We start from the raw sequence: 18,870 nt of genomic DNA on the forward strand, positions 1-18,870 counted from the left end.
CTCCCTCTGAAGTATTTTTCAGATGCTAGAATAAAAAATCTGTTCATATATCTTGATAACGATATAATAGATAACAAATTACCAAAATATCATAAAACTGAAAGGAAATCCAGTAAACAAATAAAACAGACCATATAATTTTTTAAGCAGCAACTTACATACACGAAATATATTGTACTTAGGAAAAAAGAGAAACAGATATACAGGATGTAACTTTAAGTGGGGGTCAGTTTTTTAGGGGTAATAGTACATGTTCCCCTGAATACGAATCTGAAATTGTTTTCTTTAATCAAATAACGTTACATATAATTAGTTTTTTTAAATACATTTTAATTTTTGTGTATGCTGCCGCTGGGCGTTATAGTTCTGCACTATCAGCTTTGCCGGAAGTTTTTATAACCTTAATTAGATTGGTTGTTCAAAAAAAAAAATATAAAATAAATAAAAATGTTAATCTGATTTATAAGAAATGTTTAGTCATTTTCAAGTTTTTACAACCAATTATGTGTTACTAATTTAATTAAGCTGTGTCTGCAATTAATTTATAAATCTCAGTGTCAATGACCTGTGACATTGAACTAGTTTAGTTGTACTATACTACTGTCACTGCCACAGTTTAAATTTAAACAGAATCCCATCAGGTTCCGAAGGCTTCCGAAGGAAATGAAGGTTAGCCATAATTGTACTGCTGAAATACCATACCGCCTTTTAGAGGCGGCAACTGCAAATTGTCTTCACACGTGGTATGATGTGATGGAATGGTAAACGGTTTACGAGAGGGTGTTCGTAAAGTGCCTTTGTGTATTGTAAATGTTTAACTTCATAAAGTGATTGATTTCACTGTTTAATAACGGTGTAGAGTTTTTTGTGTTATAAGAATAAGAAAATGTTTGTTAAGATTGGTTCAAAATTTATTAAATTATTATAATTAGCTTATAATGGACGGGAACAAACTCAGAGAATGAGAAATTTGGAACCATAAATTTTAAACACCGTAAAAGAGGATCCTGGACTAGTCCTCGAGACTAACGCACTCCGCTGTTGGAGGTTACACTCGCTTGTCCAGTGGTGGGGTATGAAAATAACTAAAATACAAGATTTAAAAAAATTGGTTTTCACTACAGAATTTGAAAAAAATAAACTGTTGATACGTGTTTCTAAAAGTCAAAAGTAGCCTCCGTATAAATGTCCCCCCTCACCCCAATTACGCCCTGTATATAGTTAGAAAATGTTTTTTTTTTGTGAAAATAATAGATTAAAAATTACATTTGATTTTTCCAAAGTTCTCGTTTGAAAACAAAATTTAACGTAAATATTCGGTTAAAATATCGGTCAATGTTATAATATAGTATATACGTATGTGCATATAATACTATACTGTACCCCTGTACACAGGGTGTCCCAATGAAAAAGGCCGGCTTTAGAGCATCAGGAAAAACTTAAACTTTAAGGGGGTCTTTCGAATACTGGATACTGTCAAATAAAAATAATCAATTGGGTATTGAATACTGGTAGGTAATTTGTAATCGAGTAATACACAGCTCTATATAAGACTATACGTTTGTATTGACACTGAATGTTCAGATGTATGCGAACCCGAAAAGCATGGTTTAACGTCGACATACTAAAATATACAGTACCTACATAAATAAAACTGTAAGACTAAAAAACAAACCTACTCACACTAACTTGTGCAATGTAAACTTAGTGATTTACTATTTAGCAATCAAATCCACCCCCATGCCATTGTTTGGTTCAATGGTCTCATGAGCGAATAAAACGATATTGATTATTAATTTATTTGTTTTAGATAATTTTTTTCAACGTAACCATACTTAAAAGATAAAAACATATTAAAAATAATCGGCGGTTAATTGAAGTAGACCTTATTACCTTTTATCATTGTATGTCCCCGAGGTCTGTAAAAAATTATTTTTTTATCGGTGTCACTACACGACAAATAGTTACTAGTGCAGGCAACAGCCGAAGTAATTACTATTCCTTAGCAAGATGGGTAAGTGTGGTATAAGGTTTTCTTGTTAGATATCCGCGGTTTTTACAAGTAGCCAGTATAGGATCAGAAAAATATTTACAATTTCTTAAGAATTTTGTTTATATGAGAAAATAATTGAGGCAAACAATTTTGTTACAAATACGAAATTAGTTAACTGTAATAATTTTACTATTTTTATGGTTTTCACTTTTTACGTATTCTTGTCGTGTTACGGTTGTACATTTATTAGTTGATAACGTATTATTTTAATTTTGCTGTTACAGTTTTTTTAATTTCATAAATATCTACTATATAACATAAAATAGCTCCAATTAATTATGAAGTACCTACATAACATTTTTTTTAATTATTCTAATTAAAATTGTAATAGAAATGTTAAAAATTTTATTTTGGCGCCAAATCAGCAAAAAAATAGTGTGCTTATATTTGGGTCACTCTGTACACTAATACACTAATTATTATTAATAATTAAGTTGTATATTTTATGAAATATTAAAATAACGATTAGGTGATGAATTTTTGAAGTCAATTTGCTTTTGGCTTCACTTTTACTATATAGAAATACGTGTTTACAACTTAATAAGCGTTTATTAATTATTAGTTAATTTGACCTGATATTTTGTATTTGTGCTTCGGTTCATGAATAGCTAGGATTAAAAGTCTTTTAGTGCATTTTTATCACAGTTTTCAATATTGATAGATTATTTTTTAATTTAAAAACATTTGAGAATTATACTTTATAAAATATATAAAATTTGTACAAATTTCGCAAAATTATGATATACAAAGTACATTCCAGATATACTGATATTTTGAAGAGTTCATCATATTACCTTTTGAATTTACATTTAGTCTTTTATAGAAAATAAAATATTTGATAAATATATCAAGTGTACAAATATACAATGTGTTTCAATGTTAATTGGAAAAAGTTAAATTGAAATTCGAATGATTAAAATAATAAAAAAAATCTCATAAAAAATGTCCGGTAGCATTTATTTAGTTAAAAGTAAAAATCAACTAAATTCGGATATAGATCTGACGTTTACAATGACTAATAACGGAAAAACACCTAGAAGTTCGACGTCACTGGACATTTTGAAAATTCGATATCTGCTTACAACTCCTAGAAGTACATTCGAAAAAAAAATTAGCTTTCCAAACACCCAAAAAATTTATAATTTAAAATAACTACAATTATTCGTTTCTCAAACAAAAAATTGTAGAATTTTCTTGCTACAAATGCAATTTTATATATAACGTAAGCATGAAAAGAAAATTTTAAATTTTTCGGAATTTTTTTCATAGCAATTTGAAAGTTTTTTAATTAATCCTGAGACATATTTCATTTTATATCAGATTATTGTTACATTTCTGTCCTACATCCTCCCAAATTTTGATTTGTTATTATATTCTCATCATGTCTTATTCACCTGTGATTAACTACACTTGATAAACTCAATAAAGAAAACACAATAATCGTTCGAGAAATACCCACGATATTGCCAGGAAAAGCAATCCTATGAACTCCCACTCTGATTTCATAAAACGTTATATCTGAAATGAACATTGTACAATGTTTGTAAATATTGCTTTGAAGTAGAAACTCTTATCACGAAAATCCATTAATACAGTTTTTATTTGGAAAAGTTAATGTGTAGATAAGATTTATAAAATATACTTGTACATTTCTGTTAGATTAGTTGCTTATCTAATTGATAGAATTGCCAGTTTTCTGGTTAACACAAAATACTGTACAAAACAAATACTAATACCAATGATATTATGTAGAAATTTAAAGTTATGAATAAATGTACTTAAATGACCGCGAGCACTACTGGATTTTCCAGCATACAACAATAATAAAACCCCTCCCATTAAGGGAAATAACGTACCCTCATAAAAGTAGGTAGAACATTATTTAATGAGAGTGGGGTTTAAAAAAAATTAAGCCATGGGAATCTGGTTTCAATTTTAGTTCTATTTTGAATTCTTAGGTGTTAACATAAATATAATCAAACAAATTTTGAGCATTGCGGGGAAAAGGAATCGTATTTCTGTTAAAGAAAAAATTGATATTATCAAGTGACAAAAATGGTTTGAGTACCAGGAAATTAGCTGCAAAATTTTCAAGTAGTTGTCTACTTGAAAATTTTTATAATTTCCTGACTGAAGTGACAATACTGCTACAAAATAAATAAGATCAAAAATTCTATCAACAAGGTGTGGCAACACTGTAAAAAAGAAAATTTCCTAAACTGATGGACATGCCGTAGTTCAGTTAGTTTTGTAAGGCTCGAAACAAGCACTTACCAATATCGGAGCCAATAATGCAAGCAAAAGCCTTTGAAGTTGCTCAAAGCCTAGGACTGAGTTATTTCAAATTAGTGGGTAAAAAATTTGACATAGACGCAATATTACCTTCAAAACAGTATGAGGCGAATCGGCTGATGTTAATGTTCAAGATACTTTATTAAGACGCTTTCAACATGTGGATAGTGGTTATCCTCTTCAAGAAACAGGGAAAAACATTACCATAACCAATGCTTTGATATGGATACCGGTGGCCTGGCGAAACTTATTCCCAATAACAATAAAAAACTGCTTTTCTAAAACCGGATTTATGTGCGATATCGACATGAATAATTTTGAAAATTAAGACAATATTCCACTCGCACAACTGTTTCCTGCCATAAAAGACCAATTTATAAATTTGAAACTATTTGCAATTATTAAGAGTGACGTTGCAACAAAAAGTGAAGAATTGACCATCAGCGACTGTATTGAAGAGATCAGAGAAACAAGTGGATCCACTTCCGATTCTGAAAATGAAAATGAGAAATCTTTCTATACTTTAGGTATACCTATTTAGTTAAATTGAGTATATGTGTAATTTTGTTCTTTATAAATCTAAATAATAATTTTTATCGACAAATAAACCAAGTTAAATGTACATCAATAGATATAATTTTGATGTATTCAATTTTAAACGATCAGCTCTCTTTACAACTTTTGATTCCAATAGGGTGGTCGGTATCAATAATGTATAAATTAATAATAAAATTTAAAAAAAATAGAGTTCGATTATTTTCTGAGTAGACCTCGTATGAACAGTCAAAGTGAAATTTACAAAAAAAAAATCGATATGGTTCTACAAACCGACCATTTCTTATGAGAATTTGCACCATACGTGTTTAAAATAAACAATTATCATGAATGAAGTTTAATTTTTACTTTTATTTTTTATAAATAATTACAACTACAATTATACGAGTAATTACAGAAAAATATATGAATAAAATGAAAATCTTATGAATGAATTCAAAAACACATACATTATTAAATTCACTTTTTGATTTATTTTAATTATAAATCTGTTTTATTTATTTCAGGGCGCTTCCAGTTTCTGGCTATGGCCTTGGCTAGTATTTTAAATTTTTTCATGCCAGTTTCTATGGCCATAGATCCAAACTGCGATTACTACCAAAACATGATACTAGGACAAACGTATTACATTTACAACTCTGAATATCCAACAAGTTACCCGACGTCTACTTCTTGCAGATGGAAAGCTAACAGCGAAATTGGTACAAAAATAGTAATCACTTGCGAGGATATAGCTATTCCCAGTGTAAGTATCACTGAAAATAAATATGGAGGGGCTAGTTAAATATGTTTGTGATGATCAAGTAGCTTTTACCTTTAACTCCAGAAATAGAACAGAAATCATTGCAATAATTATTACGTACTGACAGTGAAATTAAAAAATGAGAAAATATGTTTTGTTCTTATTCTCTTTGCTTCCGACTTTAATCGACTTTTTTAAATTCCGAGTTCTAATGTGACAGTTTGTATCAGCGGTATTCAACCAGGGGTACGCGTATCCCCTAAGGGTACGTGAAGACGTCTTATGAGGTATGCGAAGAGATTTATGTAAGAGGTCCTTGAATATAAACATATATTTGAAGGGGTCCGCGACAAAAGGTTGAATATCACTGGTTTACATGTTTAATTATGTATTTTCTAATTACTTATTTTTACTTCATTGTAGCAATAAGAGTTTGGCGAAAAAGTATTTTTAATACAATTTCGTTGAATTTTAATTTGATAAACGAAAAAAAAAACAAGATAATGTTTATACCTGAATATGAGTAACAGGAAGACTGTTTGGTTTTACCCAGTAAACAATTTAGTGCTTGAAAAAAGAATAGATAACCAAGAATAAAAAATAAAATACTTATTTACTCGATTTTTATTGAGATAATACTGTTACACAGAAATTCGAAGTTAGTAATTATTATAAGTTTCCTTTTTCAATAGACTTTTTTAGTTTAATGTCGCATACCTGAGCAACCCGCAATAAGCTTGTCATAGCTGAACCCGTACAAATCGAATGTGTACTTTTTACCACAGACATTATTAAAACGAATACCATAAAATTAAATAATTTTTACAAAAATTTACTGGAGTAGAGAAGAGAAAAGTATTTAAGAACAACAATCAAAAACTTTTTTGTAAAATAAACACACCAATGTATTTAACACTTGTAAATAACAATATCAAATATTCCGAAATTTAAATATAGTGAAAATTTAATACTAATTATAAGCCGTCTTAATCCTAATGTGCATAATTGGAAATAATAACCTTATACGCAGATATCCCTTTTCAATGACCTTCTTCAAAGTACACAAAAATTTATACTCATTGACATTTAGATATTATGATAGGGTATCAAAAATTGTTGCAAATCTAAAAAATAAAAAAAAAAAACAAGGAAGAAAGTGTGATTTCCATAATCACAAAGTCATGCAAAACAAAACCATAACCAAACTTGCATTACCTATCACGAGACTGCTCTCGAATTTATCTTTCGTTCCATCTTCATAAAACTAGATATTTTATTATTTATTATAAAAGTTAAAATTGTTCTATTAATTTAAATATATGTATAATTTTTTTAATTTGTCACACGGGGTTCAAAATTTCTTAAATATTTCTAATACTGCTAGAATATTGCTATATTAAAGGTCATAACAATGAAGACATTTATACTTATGTCAAAAATCCATAAGGCTGAAAATTGGTCTGCTAAGAAGTTATGGCAAAGGCAAAGGGTTCTGTAAAATCGACTACCTAGTTATTAGAGATCAGAATTTTTCAAACAGGGCTAATAAACTCCAAAACGTCCGTTTTAAACAGTCAGTTAGCCAAGTGTAATAATATTATCATTTACTTTCATATACCGTAGGTTCTAAGATAACAAAATTGTGTGTAAATAAAACAAAAATCTATATCTTGGTGTAAAATTAATGTGTTTATTTTCATTTTTATTTACCTACTTATTTTATTTTTAGTCTTCAAACTGTAATGCTGACCGCTTGTCCATCTCATTATCCGGAAATGATGCTTTCACAGACTCTCATAATTACTGTGGAACTGGAACACTTAGTTTAGTCACAGAAGGAAACGCCATTGCTATTGGTACGTATTAACACAGACAAAATATTGTCTGTGGTATTAATATGATAATCTCGTTTAGAGTAAAAGGATCATAATAATTAGTTCCTTATTGATACAGTTCTATATAAAAAAAAGTAGCTTTTTACACAACGTACCTAGTTAAAAGAAGATTTGGAAAAAGATATCACAAATTCAGAGCCTCAGAGAACATAAAAAAATAAGAATATCTTTTCCTATGAGCCGTGGCCAAAAACGACGTCTTTTGTTTTCAAAATTCAAGTAGTCAAAGATGATTATTTTTAATCAAATTAAAGCCATATCATCATTTCCAAAAAAATATGAACGAAGGACGTTACATTTCAATTGAGGACAATAATTTTGCCTACTCGTCTATATATGTATGTATGTCTATCAATATTCAGAACTGTGGATAAATATTCTTTACCTTTTTATTGCAATCTCTACTGTGCTGCTTTTGCTTGAATCAATGTCGATGTAGGGAACATCGTATTAAAGTAGTTGTATAGTGAAGTAAAAGCAATATTTACTGTTGCAGGTTTATTTGCGGCTAGTAATTCAGCTGGTGGAAGATTCGTATGTACCCTTACTGCTATACAGGATTCTAGTTCGTCTACTACAGAAACACCAAATGTTTGTGATTGTGGATGGAGACACGAAGTAAGTTAAATATAATATTACAGCCATAGAAATGAAACAAAAACTATCGTTCCATATAACCAAACTAAAGCTCGTTTCGTGGCCTATTTGAAGGAATTATCCGTAAAAATTTTAATACAGTGCGTCAAAGAAAAAAGCCGCTAGAAAAAATAAATTTCAGGAGTCGCCATTTTGCTATAATCACTTTCTCTTTAAATTAACTAGTTGTTTCAGTAGGTCTTAAAAATTTCTACACATTGAAATTAAATTATACCCGGGCTTGAGTATCTTTAAGTGTTGAACTCTGTTTATTATTTTATTTATTTAAACTTTCTAATAAAGCTTCCACTATTACTTAAGAGAATATGTTTAACAAATCATGAAAAAAAATAGAATTTAAGTAAATCATTTTCATTTCAGAAGTACAAAAATTGTATATTCCGAATAGTGTTTACATTAGTTTTTCAAGTGTCAAAAATGGCTTACGTGTATAGCAACTCGGAGTTGATGGAGATCACAAAATATACACTGTAGAGTGGAAACTCTAATACTTAGTTTGTTTAAGATTCAGCGCTCCAGATGGGTGGACCAAAAACTATTTTTTTGAGCACAGATCTTTTCATATTTAGGATTTTTCATTTCTAGAATGCTGATGATGCTAAATTCGTTATCAGTAAGATATTATTGTGAATAAGTTATTAAATAATAATAACGGAATATTTACAAAAACATTTATTTTATACTCAATTATGAGGAAATTATTTATTTTGTCTAGAAAATTCTGCTCTGAATAATCCATTTCTTCGATACTAAACCGCAATGAATAATATGAAATAGAAAATTAAATAGATCTGTCAGAAAAGCCGAAAATACAGTTAAATTATATAGTATATGCTTTGTATATAAAATTCAATGACATGTGTTACTCTTACGAACAAAAGGAGAAAAATGAAACAGATTTAAATAGAAAATTTAACTACGACCTTCTTAATCATTTTTTTATAGTTCATACTTTCGAGCATTCACGATGAGATCGTCAATCAAAGATTGAAAAATATGTTACACTTTTATGTTTATGTTATTAAAAGTAAAAAATTGTGGCCATCCCCCGCCTCTGGACAATAAATGGTCGACTGAGAACCAAAGCGCCCTTGTAAAATCTAATGTTATTTTTTTACTTTATCAATTTCGTGCTCATTTGGATTTCGTCTGTAGAAAAAAAACGTGTCCTCTATATCAAATTATGCTACAAGTTACAAAGGTGTTCTAGTCCACATTATGCATAAAATATATTTAAATTCTTTTAATAATGATCTTTCTTTATTTATTAAATGTTAATTTTGTCGTACAAATAGTATCTTCTTCACTTTATTTACAGTCATTTTGGTAAATAGCAGTTTGTGTTCAGTTTCCGCCTTGAATTGTTACAAATAACTTTAGAAGTCATTGCTTCTCCGTATTCTTAATATAGTTATCAATTTACAAAAACATCGTGGTCTGTTATTAAATTAATTGTAAAAAAACATGTTCCCAATGATATTCAAAATTTCAAACTTATATTTTTCATTACAACAATTTAACATGAGATAATACCCTATACTTGAACTTAAAAATACCTCACCTGATTTTTTTAAGACCCGCATCGTCGGAGGACAAGAGACTGGAATAAATGAATATCCCGAAATGGCTGGACTCGTCGATGCTTCACTAGGAGAGCTATATTGCGGATCTTCCATCATATCGACCAGATATGTTCTTTCAGCTGCTCACTGTGTTTTAAACAGAAATGCTAACAACATTGGAGTACTAGTTGGAGACCATAATATTTCTGCAGGTAAAATAATTTTACTAAGGAGAGAACTTGTAACTTGAACAAACCGTACAAGGTTATTGGTTATAAATAAAATAAGTTTTAATAATCTACACTATATATTTTTTTTACTTTATTTTATTCTACACAATTCAACATCACCATAAAACAATATTTATAACCAACCGGAATAGTGATTTTTTTTTTATTATTTGGACCTGAAATTAGAAGATAAAATACAGCTAAAATTAGACAAGACACTAAGATAAATTGAGACGGAAAATAAAAAGATTACTGATATTTTCATTAACTAGAATCCGAGTAATATATAAGTAATCCAGTTATTATGGTTAGTCAAATAAGAGTGAGAACGAATTGTTTTTGTATGATTACTACACATGTGGCACTAAAAAAATTGTTTATGAGTGAAGCAGATTTTATAGAATCCTTAAACAGAAATAATAATTTCATGCGCCTGAAACTTTCATATTGTAGAAGTAAATTAGTTTCATTAAGTCAGTTTCATTATTACTGATCTACTATGACTACTTCAACCCAGTCAAACAGTAACAAGTTTGAAAATTACCTAGTTCTTGGGCGTTAAAGTACGTACTAGTTTTTCTATTGGTAATAAAGTTTATGGTAAATTCTTTGATAACTATCGCGAACTATCATTACTATTACAAATTATGAGGTTTTGATGAATCTAAGTGGGTGAAAAAAAGATATATAAGCATTTACCTCCATTCAGCCTTAAACTTCCTCTGATTGTGAGTTGTACTACCAGTGCTCTGAAACAGAAAATGTTCTAAAGATACATACAGAAGAAAGGTTTTAGCACGTCTTCGAAGCAGGACATATAACTAGATGAAGCGTTTGGACTATTTCTAATATTTTCCATGAGATTCTAAGAGAAAATAGAGGACTAGAAAATGAAACCTGGTGTGATTTACAAAAAACAAACAGCAGAATAGGAGCAGGAGTATTCAACTGAGACAGGCTGCCAAAAAGCTATAGTATGGTAGCATTCTCTACAGTAGAAAACTTAAAGTGTATTTGCAGAATCACTTCATATTCCATTAATCAACCTTGCAACAAAGGCCAATTTTAAAAAATGTGTATCAAAACCTTGATAGAGTTTGCATTTGCTAAATTAAAGCTGGTTTATACGTAGGGTACCGTGCATAGACAGTTAGACAGTGTCCTTAGAGCGTCGTTCAATACGAATCAGTCAATAGAGCACACGGTATGGACACAGTCGAAGAACTATTAGTCCAATTAACTAAGCCTTTAAATCGAAATTTTGCCAACTTGGCTGAATTTTTGATATGAGTTAGTTTAAGGTATATTATAACAATAAGTGAGAGTAATTTTTTGTTCAACCCCCGGCCAAGGGTGGAAAAAGATAAAACAAAGGACTTTTTCAAGATAACTCAAAAAGGGTAAGAGCTAGAAAACAAAGTTTTTCATGGAAGTTGTAAAGCAGACAATTCTACATAAAAATGGCCTCTTAACTTTTTCTTGTACTAATTGGACTATATATCCTATATGGAAATCAGTCTTTAACTGGCACAATCAAGCCGTGTTGCATGCCAGTGAAATGTATTGAGAGAAATAAAAACCAGATGAACTTGCAATGGGATCTGATACAGTTTTCCCGAGTAATAAACCAAAGTGTATTATTCCTCATTTATTATTCCTTATAATGATGTTAAATATTGCTGTTAAATATACTTAGGGAAAAGGACGGTCACATGCAAAGGTAATGCTGAATGTTCTATCCCAAAAGAAGACAAATGGTTCTTGCATGTCTGAGATCCAAATTCTTTCTTAAATAGGGGATAATTAAGGGAAACATCGACTGGCGGATTTACATGATATGATTTATACAGAGAACAAATACGCTTACCAATATCGAATAAAACCAAATGAAAAAGAAATAATATATTTTATGAATAAAATAATGTCTCATTCTTATTTGACTAACTTTCATAGTGAGACATTTCTGGCAATTCAGACTAATAAGTGGTGGACTATATGTTTATCTACATTTAAATTAAATTTTCCCAAAAATCCTACTTCAATTTTAGCAATTTTATCTGAAATTATTAGGTATAAAACTGTATAATCTTAAAAATTCAATCACGTTTTTTCTGACCCAGATGTTCAAATATCAATTCTGCCTATTTTGATCTCATAAAAAATTCTATTCGTTTTGTTGAATTACACCACGATCCATTTCATTACCAAGAAGTGAAAAAGAAATTAATTATTTACAGGTGGAGATACTACTACCGCGGCACTATATCGGGTCACTGCATACGAAATGCATCCCGATTATAATACAACTACACAAGCTAACGACATAGCAATATTGAGAACAGACCGCCCGATAGTATTCAGTATTTACGTAGGACCAGTATGCTTACCTTTTAGATTCACTTCTTTCGACTTCTACGGTCAAACAGTGACTGCCTTAGGTAAGTATTATATTAATATCAACACTAACAATAAGAATCGGATATTTTAAGGACAGTAAATAGACCGATTGATCATTTATTTCTATGGTTAGCCTAGTGTAGATCTAGATACTTTTGTCCGCAAACTTTTTGTTTTCCATCAGGAAGGAAAAATAAAAAGGGCAAATATGGAATATTGTAATTCTAGTATCATCATTTATTTTCAGCTCTCTCAAAATTTAGAAATATGTAGTCTGCAAAAATTCCTATAGCTGTTTTACTGTGAAATAAATTCATTGAAATATTAAAACCGAACGAGTAATGTAATGTAATGTAATGTAATGACTGATAATGTTTATGGGAATGTTTTTTTTTTTGTATGGGACATTTATATATGAACATTATTTATAGATATAGAATAGGCTTTATACGAATTGTTTTCTGCTATTATTACTTGATACTTGAAATTGAAAGCTTCTAACTACTTCTAGGATGGGGTCAAACGGAATTTTCTGGTCCAACGTCAGATGTTTTGCTAGAAGTGAATTTAACGATAGTCTCCAACACCGAGTGTGCTCCACAGCACACTAACCCCATTACTGGTAAACAAATGTGTACCTATAGCTCTGGCAAGGATTCGTGTCAAAGTGATTCAGGAGGTATGTTAAACAAAACCTATTCTAACTAATTTCATTAATACTTACACTTCTGGATAATCAGTGTGATGGTTTTAGCTGGGAATCTTTGGCCCACACTGATGTTCATTTCGGTTCTTGTTATTGATTCTAAGACCGATAAAGATGGAACCGTTCATGTGAGGCGTTCCGTGGGAACCTTTAAAACAGGTCGCATCCAATGCCTCCAAATGTTTCGCCGTTTTCTCTGCATCTCCAGTCTCTTCAAAAACTTCGCCGCGACTCAAGCCGCTTGCGTTTTTAACACCGATCTTACAGCGTCGGTATCGGTGAGCGCGCATCTAGACCTGCGCAGTACAGTGGTGAGAGTGGGGTGGAAAGTCCAACTAGTATTGATAATCCTCTCCACATTCACATTTTATGCGGTACATCCCAGAGGTGTCAGCACTTTTTGAATGATTAAAGAAAACTTCCACAAAGAGTTTAGAACATGGAGGGATGAAATAAACAGCTGTCAATTTGCTAAAGAGTTCTTAGGATACCCTAGCAAAGACAGCCAAAAAATACCTGGCCATGTCCAGTGTAAGCCTTCGTCTGGTGACGGGTATTCAGACCGGACACTGTTGGCTACTGTGCACTGGTGTGTCTCGTCAACGAGAGAATCCGTGTTAGGAGAACCGTGACCTTCTATGGCCTACATCCGAGAAATCCCCCTGAGCAACGTCATCACCTTTTTCTCCTTGATAGGCTGATTGACGGCTCAGGAGAGCTGAACTCTCGCTGGGAGGATGCACAAGGGGCCCAATGCGGCCTAAGCGCTGTAGCTCATACTGAGCTACCCTCCAAACTATTCCAAAATCCAGAATCCAGAGGGCCAAGCCGGTCTTTTACTGGCCTTAACACCTCTTGGAATTTTCGTGTAGGAATGCACTCCTTTTCTCTGCAATGCCTATTACATTGTCAGTTAATCTCCATTTGGTTTCTAACATTCTTTTTGTGAACGTTTGGGTTGATAACTCATTCGGTATCCTTTTGTATCATCATGTCATGCACATATTGGTACCAATGTGATGATTTGAGTTGAGGGTGAAAAATATCCCCTGTGCTCGTGGAGGTGGGGGGGGGTATGAAATCTAAAGTTCCCGAAATGACTGGAAAAATGGATCTCGTGAATTTTTGCCGGTGCTGATTCCGAATCTGATCCTGCCAAATGCGTCCGATTACTATTTCTGATTATTTTGGGGAAGGGCGTTAATCTTCTAAGAAGGATGAATATAAATTAATAGAAAATCATGAGACGAAGCTCAATCTAAAATGTTCTGTTGGAAAAAGAAAGGATAAGCCTGATAATTTTTTTAAATATATTTATTGTTTTAAACTATATTCAATGCACATTGCTTCTGTATTAATTGTCACACGGGCTCATTTATCAAACAACTATGAATACCAATCAAAATTATCTTCCTCCTCTTCCTCTTCCTCCACGAGCACATGGGATATTTTTCACCCTCAGATTCGGAATCAGCACCCGCAAAAACCCCCGAGATACATTTTCCCAGTCATTTCGAGAACTTTAGAATTCATAATCCCCCCCCCTCCCACCGCCCCCTCCACGAGCACACGGGATATTTTTCACCCTCGAATTCGGAATCAGCACCCGCGAAAACCCCCGAGATCCATTTTTCCAGTCATTCGGAGAACCTTGCAATCCACGTGCCCCCCGCGCCCCCCAGGCGGCCGGAAGTCGCCCCCCGGGGGATCGGGTGGACTGGATATATGCATATTCGAATTCTGCGCCCCCCAAAACCCCCGAGTACCAATTTTTGCGGTATTTCGTGCACTTTGGCAAGTTTCTCGGATGCGATGCACTTCTAGATGCACTTTATGCACCCGCGATGCATTTCCGCCACTTCCGGATAATAAAAAAGGCGGGACTTTTTTCCGACGGTCTTTCTGAACAAAATGCAAAAAACCGCATTAAAATCGGACCGGGCCGCGAAAATCTAGATATTTTGGGGTAAATCGTTCTTTATTGCCTGGTCTAAATTACAAATGCTACTACGGAACATCTCAGAGGACCACCATTGAGTGAGGAGCTATTCCTTACTTAGCGGTCTTAGAACCAGCAACAAGAACTTTAATGAGCGAGTCTAGGGATTCTGATGGCAGGTCCGCCCCACAGAAGCTTGCCCAAGAATAAGGGCAAGTCAAATATTTCTAGCTAAGGCTAAGCAAGTACAATAAACTAATGCATTAAATTAAAGAGTCAAAAGAATTTCCGAAATTTTTTCATGATTTTTGACAGACTGTATTTAGGTGAAAAATGGTCGTCTCGGGAATTAAAAAAAGTTCTAAGATTCTAGTTTGTAGATCTTTCGGTCGAAATTTTTTAGGAGCTACGGTTATCATGCAATTATAAGAAATAGCGTGACAAAAAAATTTGTGTATATCGAACTGTAAAAGTCATGCTTAACATTAGTCATTTTGTGAATATTTCTTATTTAGCCGTCAATTTTCTAAAAAACCATAAATTACCATTTTTTTCCTGTTTTTTAAGTTCGTGTAAAAGATGAAAAAACAATTTTTTTCCGAAAAGTTGCGGCAGCATGTAGGAAATTTATTCAAGTTTTCGAAACTGCCCTTCAATTATCTGTACGACCATTTGTCGCCGAGATATCGGTGATTAAAGAGAAAAGTGTTCCGTTTTCATTAAAAGTCCGATATTTCGATGAAAAATGGTCATATCGAAATTTAATAAAAAATAAATTGAAGCTGAATAAACAAGCTATCTGGTTCTATGCAATGGTTTAAGTAGCTGAAAAAAATTTTTCGAAAAAAAAAAAATTGTAAAATTTTTTGTCGCGCTATTTCGTAGAATTACATGATAACCGTAGCTAATAAAAAATTTCGACCAAAAGATCTAAAAACTAGAATTTTAGAGCTTCAATATACGTTTTTTAATTTGCGATACGACCATTTTTCACTTAAATTCAGTCTGTCAAAAATCACGGAAAAATTTCGGAAATTCTTTTGACCTTTTAATTTTTTACATTAGTTTATAAGTCTGCAATTGAAGGTAACTAGCTACGTAGGCCCCAGCTTAATAATCCAAAAACCCTTCATACTTTAAATATCAACATGGGCCGTAAAAGTTTAAAACCACTATTACTTCTGAAAAAATTGTAGTACAGTGTAGTGGTTAAACACTACTGTTTATTCCGTTTCACTTTTCACGGAGCCACCCTTATATCTCTGTTATTTGAAATTAAAACGTTTTCACATTTTAGCATGGCAGAATGGTTATTAGAAAATAAAAAGATTGAGCTTTTAGAAATACGTATGTACCCATTTAATATTTTTCTTCCCTTTTATCTCTTGTCCAGTAATTTTGCCACGTTTCCCTAATTTTATTTTTTAAATCATCTCATAACAGGAAACTAATCCTCATAAACTAATAGGACATCAGAAATAGAGATAATTATATAGTAATTTTGTTTTCTTTTGTAGTTCCTACACTAATCCTTTTTAAGCCCTAGATAAAAAAAGTCGAGAATTTGATAGTTTAATATAAACAGAAGGTGGAAAAGCTAATCTAACTTTAATAGTTTTTAAATTAATGATTACGCTAAAGTAAAAAAACTAGTTGTTTAGATACCAATATCTTAAGCACATTTGAAAATATTTTGTTTTCATTTGATACAGAGAGGTTTCTAGGGATGCTAAGATATACTCTTATTATAAATTTTTAGATAAAAATGTCGGTAATATAATTTTTTTAAAGTGCATCCCTATTTTCAATTTAGAATCATAGTCTATGACTAAAATCAAAGTTGGTTAAATCAATATTATCGTTTTGCAGGAAGTTATTTCATACCACAATATCAAACCGTTTCAATTTATACATAATTGAGATACAATGAAAAGTTAAACTATGTTATTATTTTTCCGTAGTCAAATAATTACAGTAATGCTGATTTATTCTAGGGCCACTACTTTGGTTGGATACCAGTACTAGAAGACTGCACTTAGTAGGTATAATTTCGTACGGGCTTGCTTGTGGCAGTCAAGTGCCTGGAGTAAATACAAGAGTAACTTCCTATTTATCATGGATAGTTTCAAGAGCGTCTGGTAAGATGAAACTTAACTGGTTTATAAATGTACAGAAACCAAATAATCAAGAAAATTGTAAAGTTCCTTTTTTTTGGTGCACTCTAGTTTCGAGGGTGAGAAAGCCGATGGTGATGGTTTCGTAGATTAAACCTTTGCTTTCAGGTTTCATAGGAATTCTCAAGGGTAGGGATCACGATGGTGATGTTATTTTTCACCCCATCCTCTCGTAACTACCTCCAAAGTACAAAAGCACCCCGTTCTCCACTTTGTCAGGGCTAGAACTGCGCAAACTTGTTCGATTGGGTTTTTAAAGAAAATGCGTATTTGTACGTTGGGCGTAGTAATTCCCTCTTTCGAAAACCCCTATGAAACATTAACGAGTATTTTTAACATGTTTTATATTTTTTTCTATTGCTTTCGAACTTGGAAATTGGGGTGATTTTTCCCTGATAGGGGTAGTACGCAAGTGTTTCAGTTTACGAAACCATCGCCATCAATTATCTCACCCTAGAAAACAGAGGAAGAAATATCTTTCAAAAGATCCTACCAACTTTTAAGTTTTGGACCCTCTTTAAATGGAATACACTGTATTTAATTTACTGATAGGTACTGTCATTGAATTATTTCAGATAAACAAAGTCTTAAAGAGCCAAATGTCTAAAGCTATAGAATTTCAAGGATACAACATATTGAAGTTTAAAAATGGTACACATATATGTTAATCAGTGACGGAAATTCTGGCAAAATATTGCCATTAAGTAATTTCGGCACCACTTACAATTAGAAATTGGATAAACGACTTGTTCCACAAAAAGAGATACATGATTTTTTTCCAAATATGATTTAAGTACAATGTAGGTTTATGATAATCATCACAAGTCTATTAAATCACTGACGTAGTTACTTCTGTTTATCTGAGGAATAGCGGAAAGACGTAGTTAAAAATAACAATAGTAAAATAATATTTTCCAAGTCTATTATACAAAAGTACCAAATTATTATTATTTTTATTTATATATTTTTCTAATGCAGCGACAACTAAAAAGTGACTTTGTAAGTGTAGATCATTGAGTCTTTGATCAATGTACCAAAACTAATTTATTAATAAGGTCAATTTCATATTATGTTGTTATTTATGTGTTTTGTGATATAATAATGCATAATGCTTAAAATAAAAATAATAATTCAAGAGATAGTTCTATCAGAAATGTTTTATCGCATCTACATACGTATCTAATAAATGTTTTCGTTTTTTTTTTCAGATTCAACCTACTGTATTAAGTAAGGAAAATACAGAAGAAAGAATTTTTTACTTGCATTAATTATTATATAATTATGATTTGAAAGGCTGAATAAATAAATATACGTAATTAAAAAGAATAATTTCCGTTATTATTTAATTGGTTTTATTTGAATTAAAAATATGATTTTCGCGTTAACAGATTTTTGTTAAAATCCGTAGATTAAGAGATTATTCATTCAGTTTTATTTGTAATGCTTCTGTCATAAATTGACGAATATTATTTTTGCAATTTTCCAGTACCGGCGAGTAACCGAAAGCTACATTAAATAGAGAAAAACATAAATATTTATTAGAGCTTCCTTAGATAATTTAGGTGTGTAGATTTGTTATACTCCATATTTCTTTTAGTTTGATGATCTGAAGGAAAACAGTAAAAATACTTTTAATATTTCACTTGATCTACTTTATTGATTATATGA

The 18,870-nt window shown here is 31.5% G+C and overlaps 1 protein-coding gene across 1 annotated transcript; it reads left to right on the top strand.

Moving 5' to 3' along the window:
* The first annotated feature begins 1,895 nt into the window (after window positions 1–1,895).
* On the top strand, window positions 1,896–18,531 carry LOC108907029 (venom serine protease-like). Its single transcript, XM_018710537.1, has 9 exons — window positions 1,896–2,014; window positions 5,407–5,645; window positions 7,372–7,498; window positions 8,034–8,155; window positions 9,770–9,968; window positions 12,224–12,424; window positions 12,895–13,062; window positions 17,023–17,166; window positions 18,411–18,531. The coding sequence occupies exons 1-9, from the start codon at window positions 2,011–2,013 to the stop codon at window positions 18,431–18,433; spliced, it is 1,227 nt and encodes a 408-aa protein (XP_018566053.1). The 5' UTR covers window positions 1,896–2,010; the 3' UTR covers window positions 18,434–18,531.
* Window positions 18,532–18,870: the final 339 nt, after the last annotated feature.

Source organism: Anoplophora glabripennis, unplaced genomic scaffold, assembly GCF_000390285.2.
Source record: "Anoplophora glabripennis isolate ALB-LARVAE unplaced genomic scaffold, Agla_2.0 scaffold166, whole genome shotgun sequence".
NCBI classification, from domain to species: Eukaryota; Metazoa; Arthropoda; class Insecta; order Coleoptera; family Cerambycidae; genus Anoplophora; species Anoplophora glabripennis.

Coding starts and splice junctions, on each gene's coding strand:
- LOC108907029 (XM_018710537.1), top strand. Junction 13,063..17,022: donor GTGTCAAAGTGATTCAGGAG/GTATGTTAAACA, acceptor GATTTATTCTAG/GGCCACTACTTTGGTTGGAT. Junction 17,167..18,410: donor GATAGTTTCAAGAGCGTCTG/GTAAGATGAAAC, acceptor TTTTTTTTTCAG/ATTCAACCTACTGTATTAAG.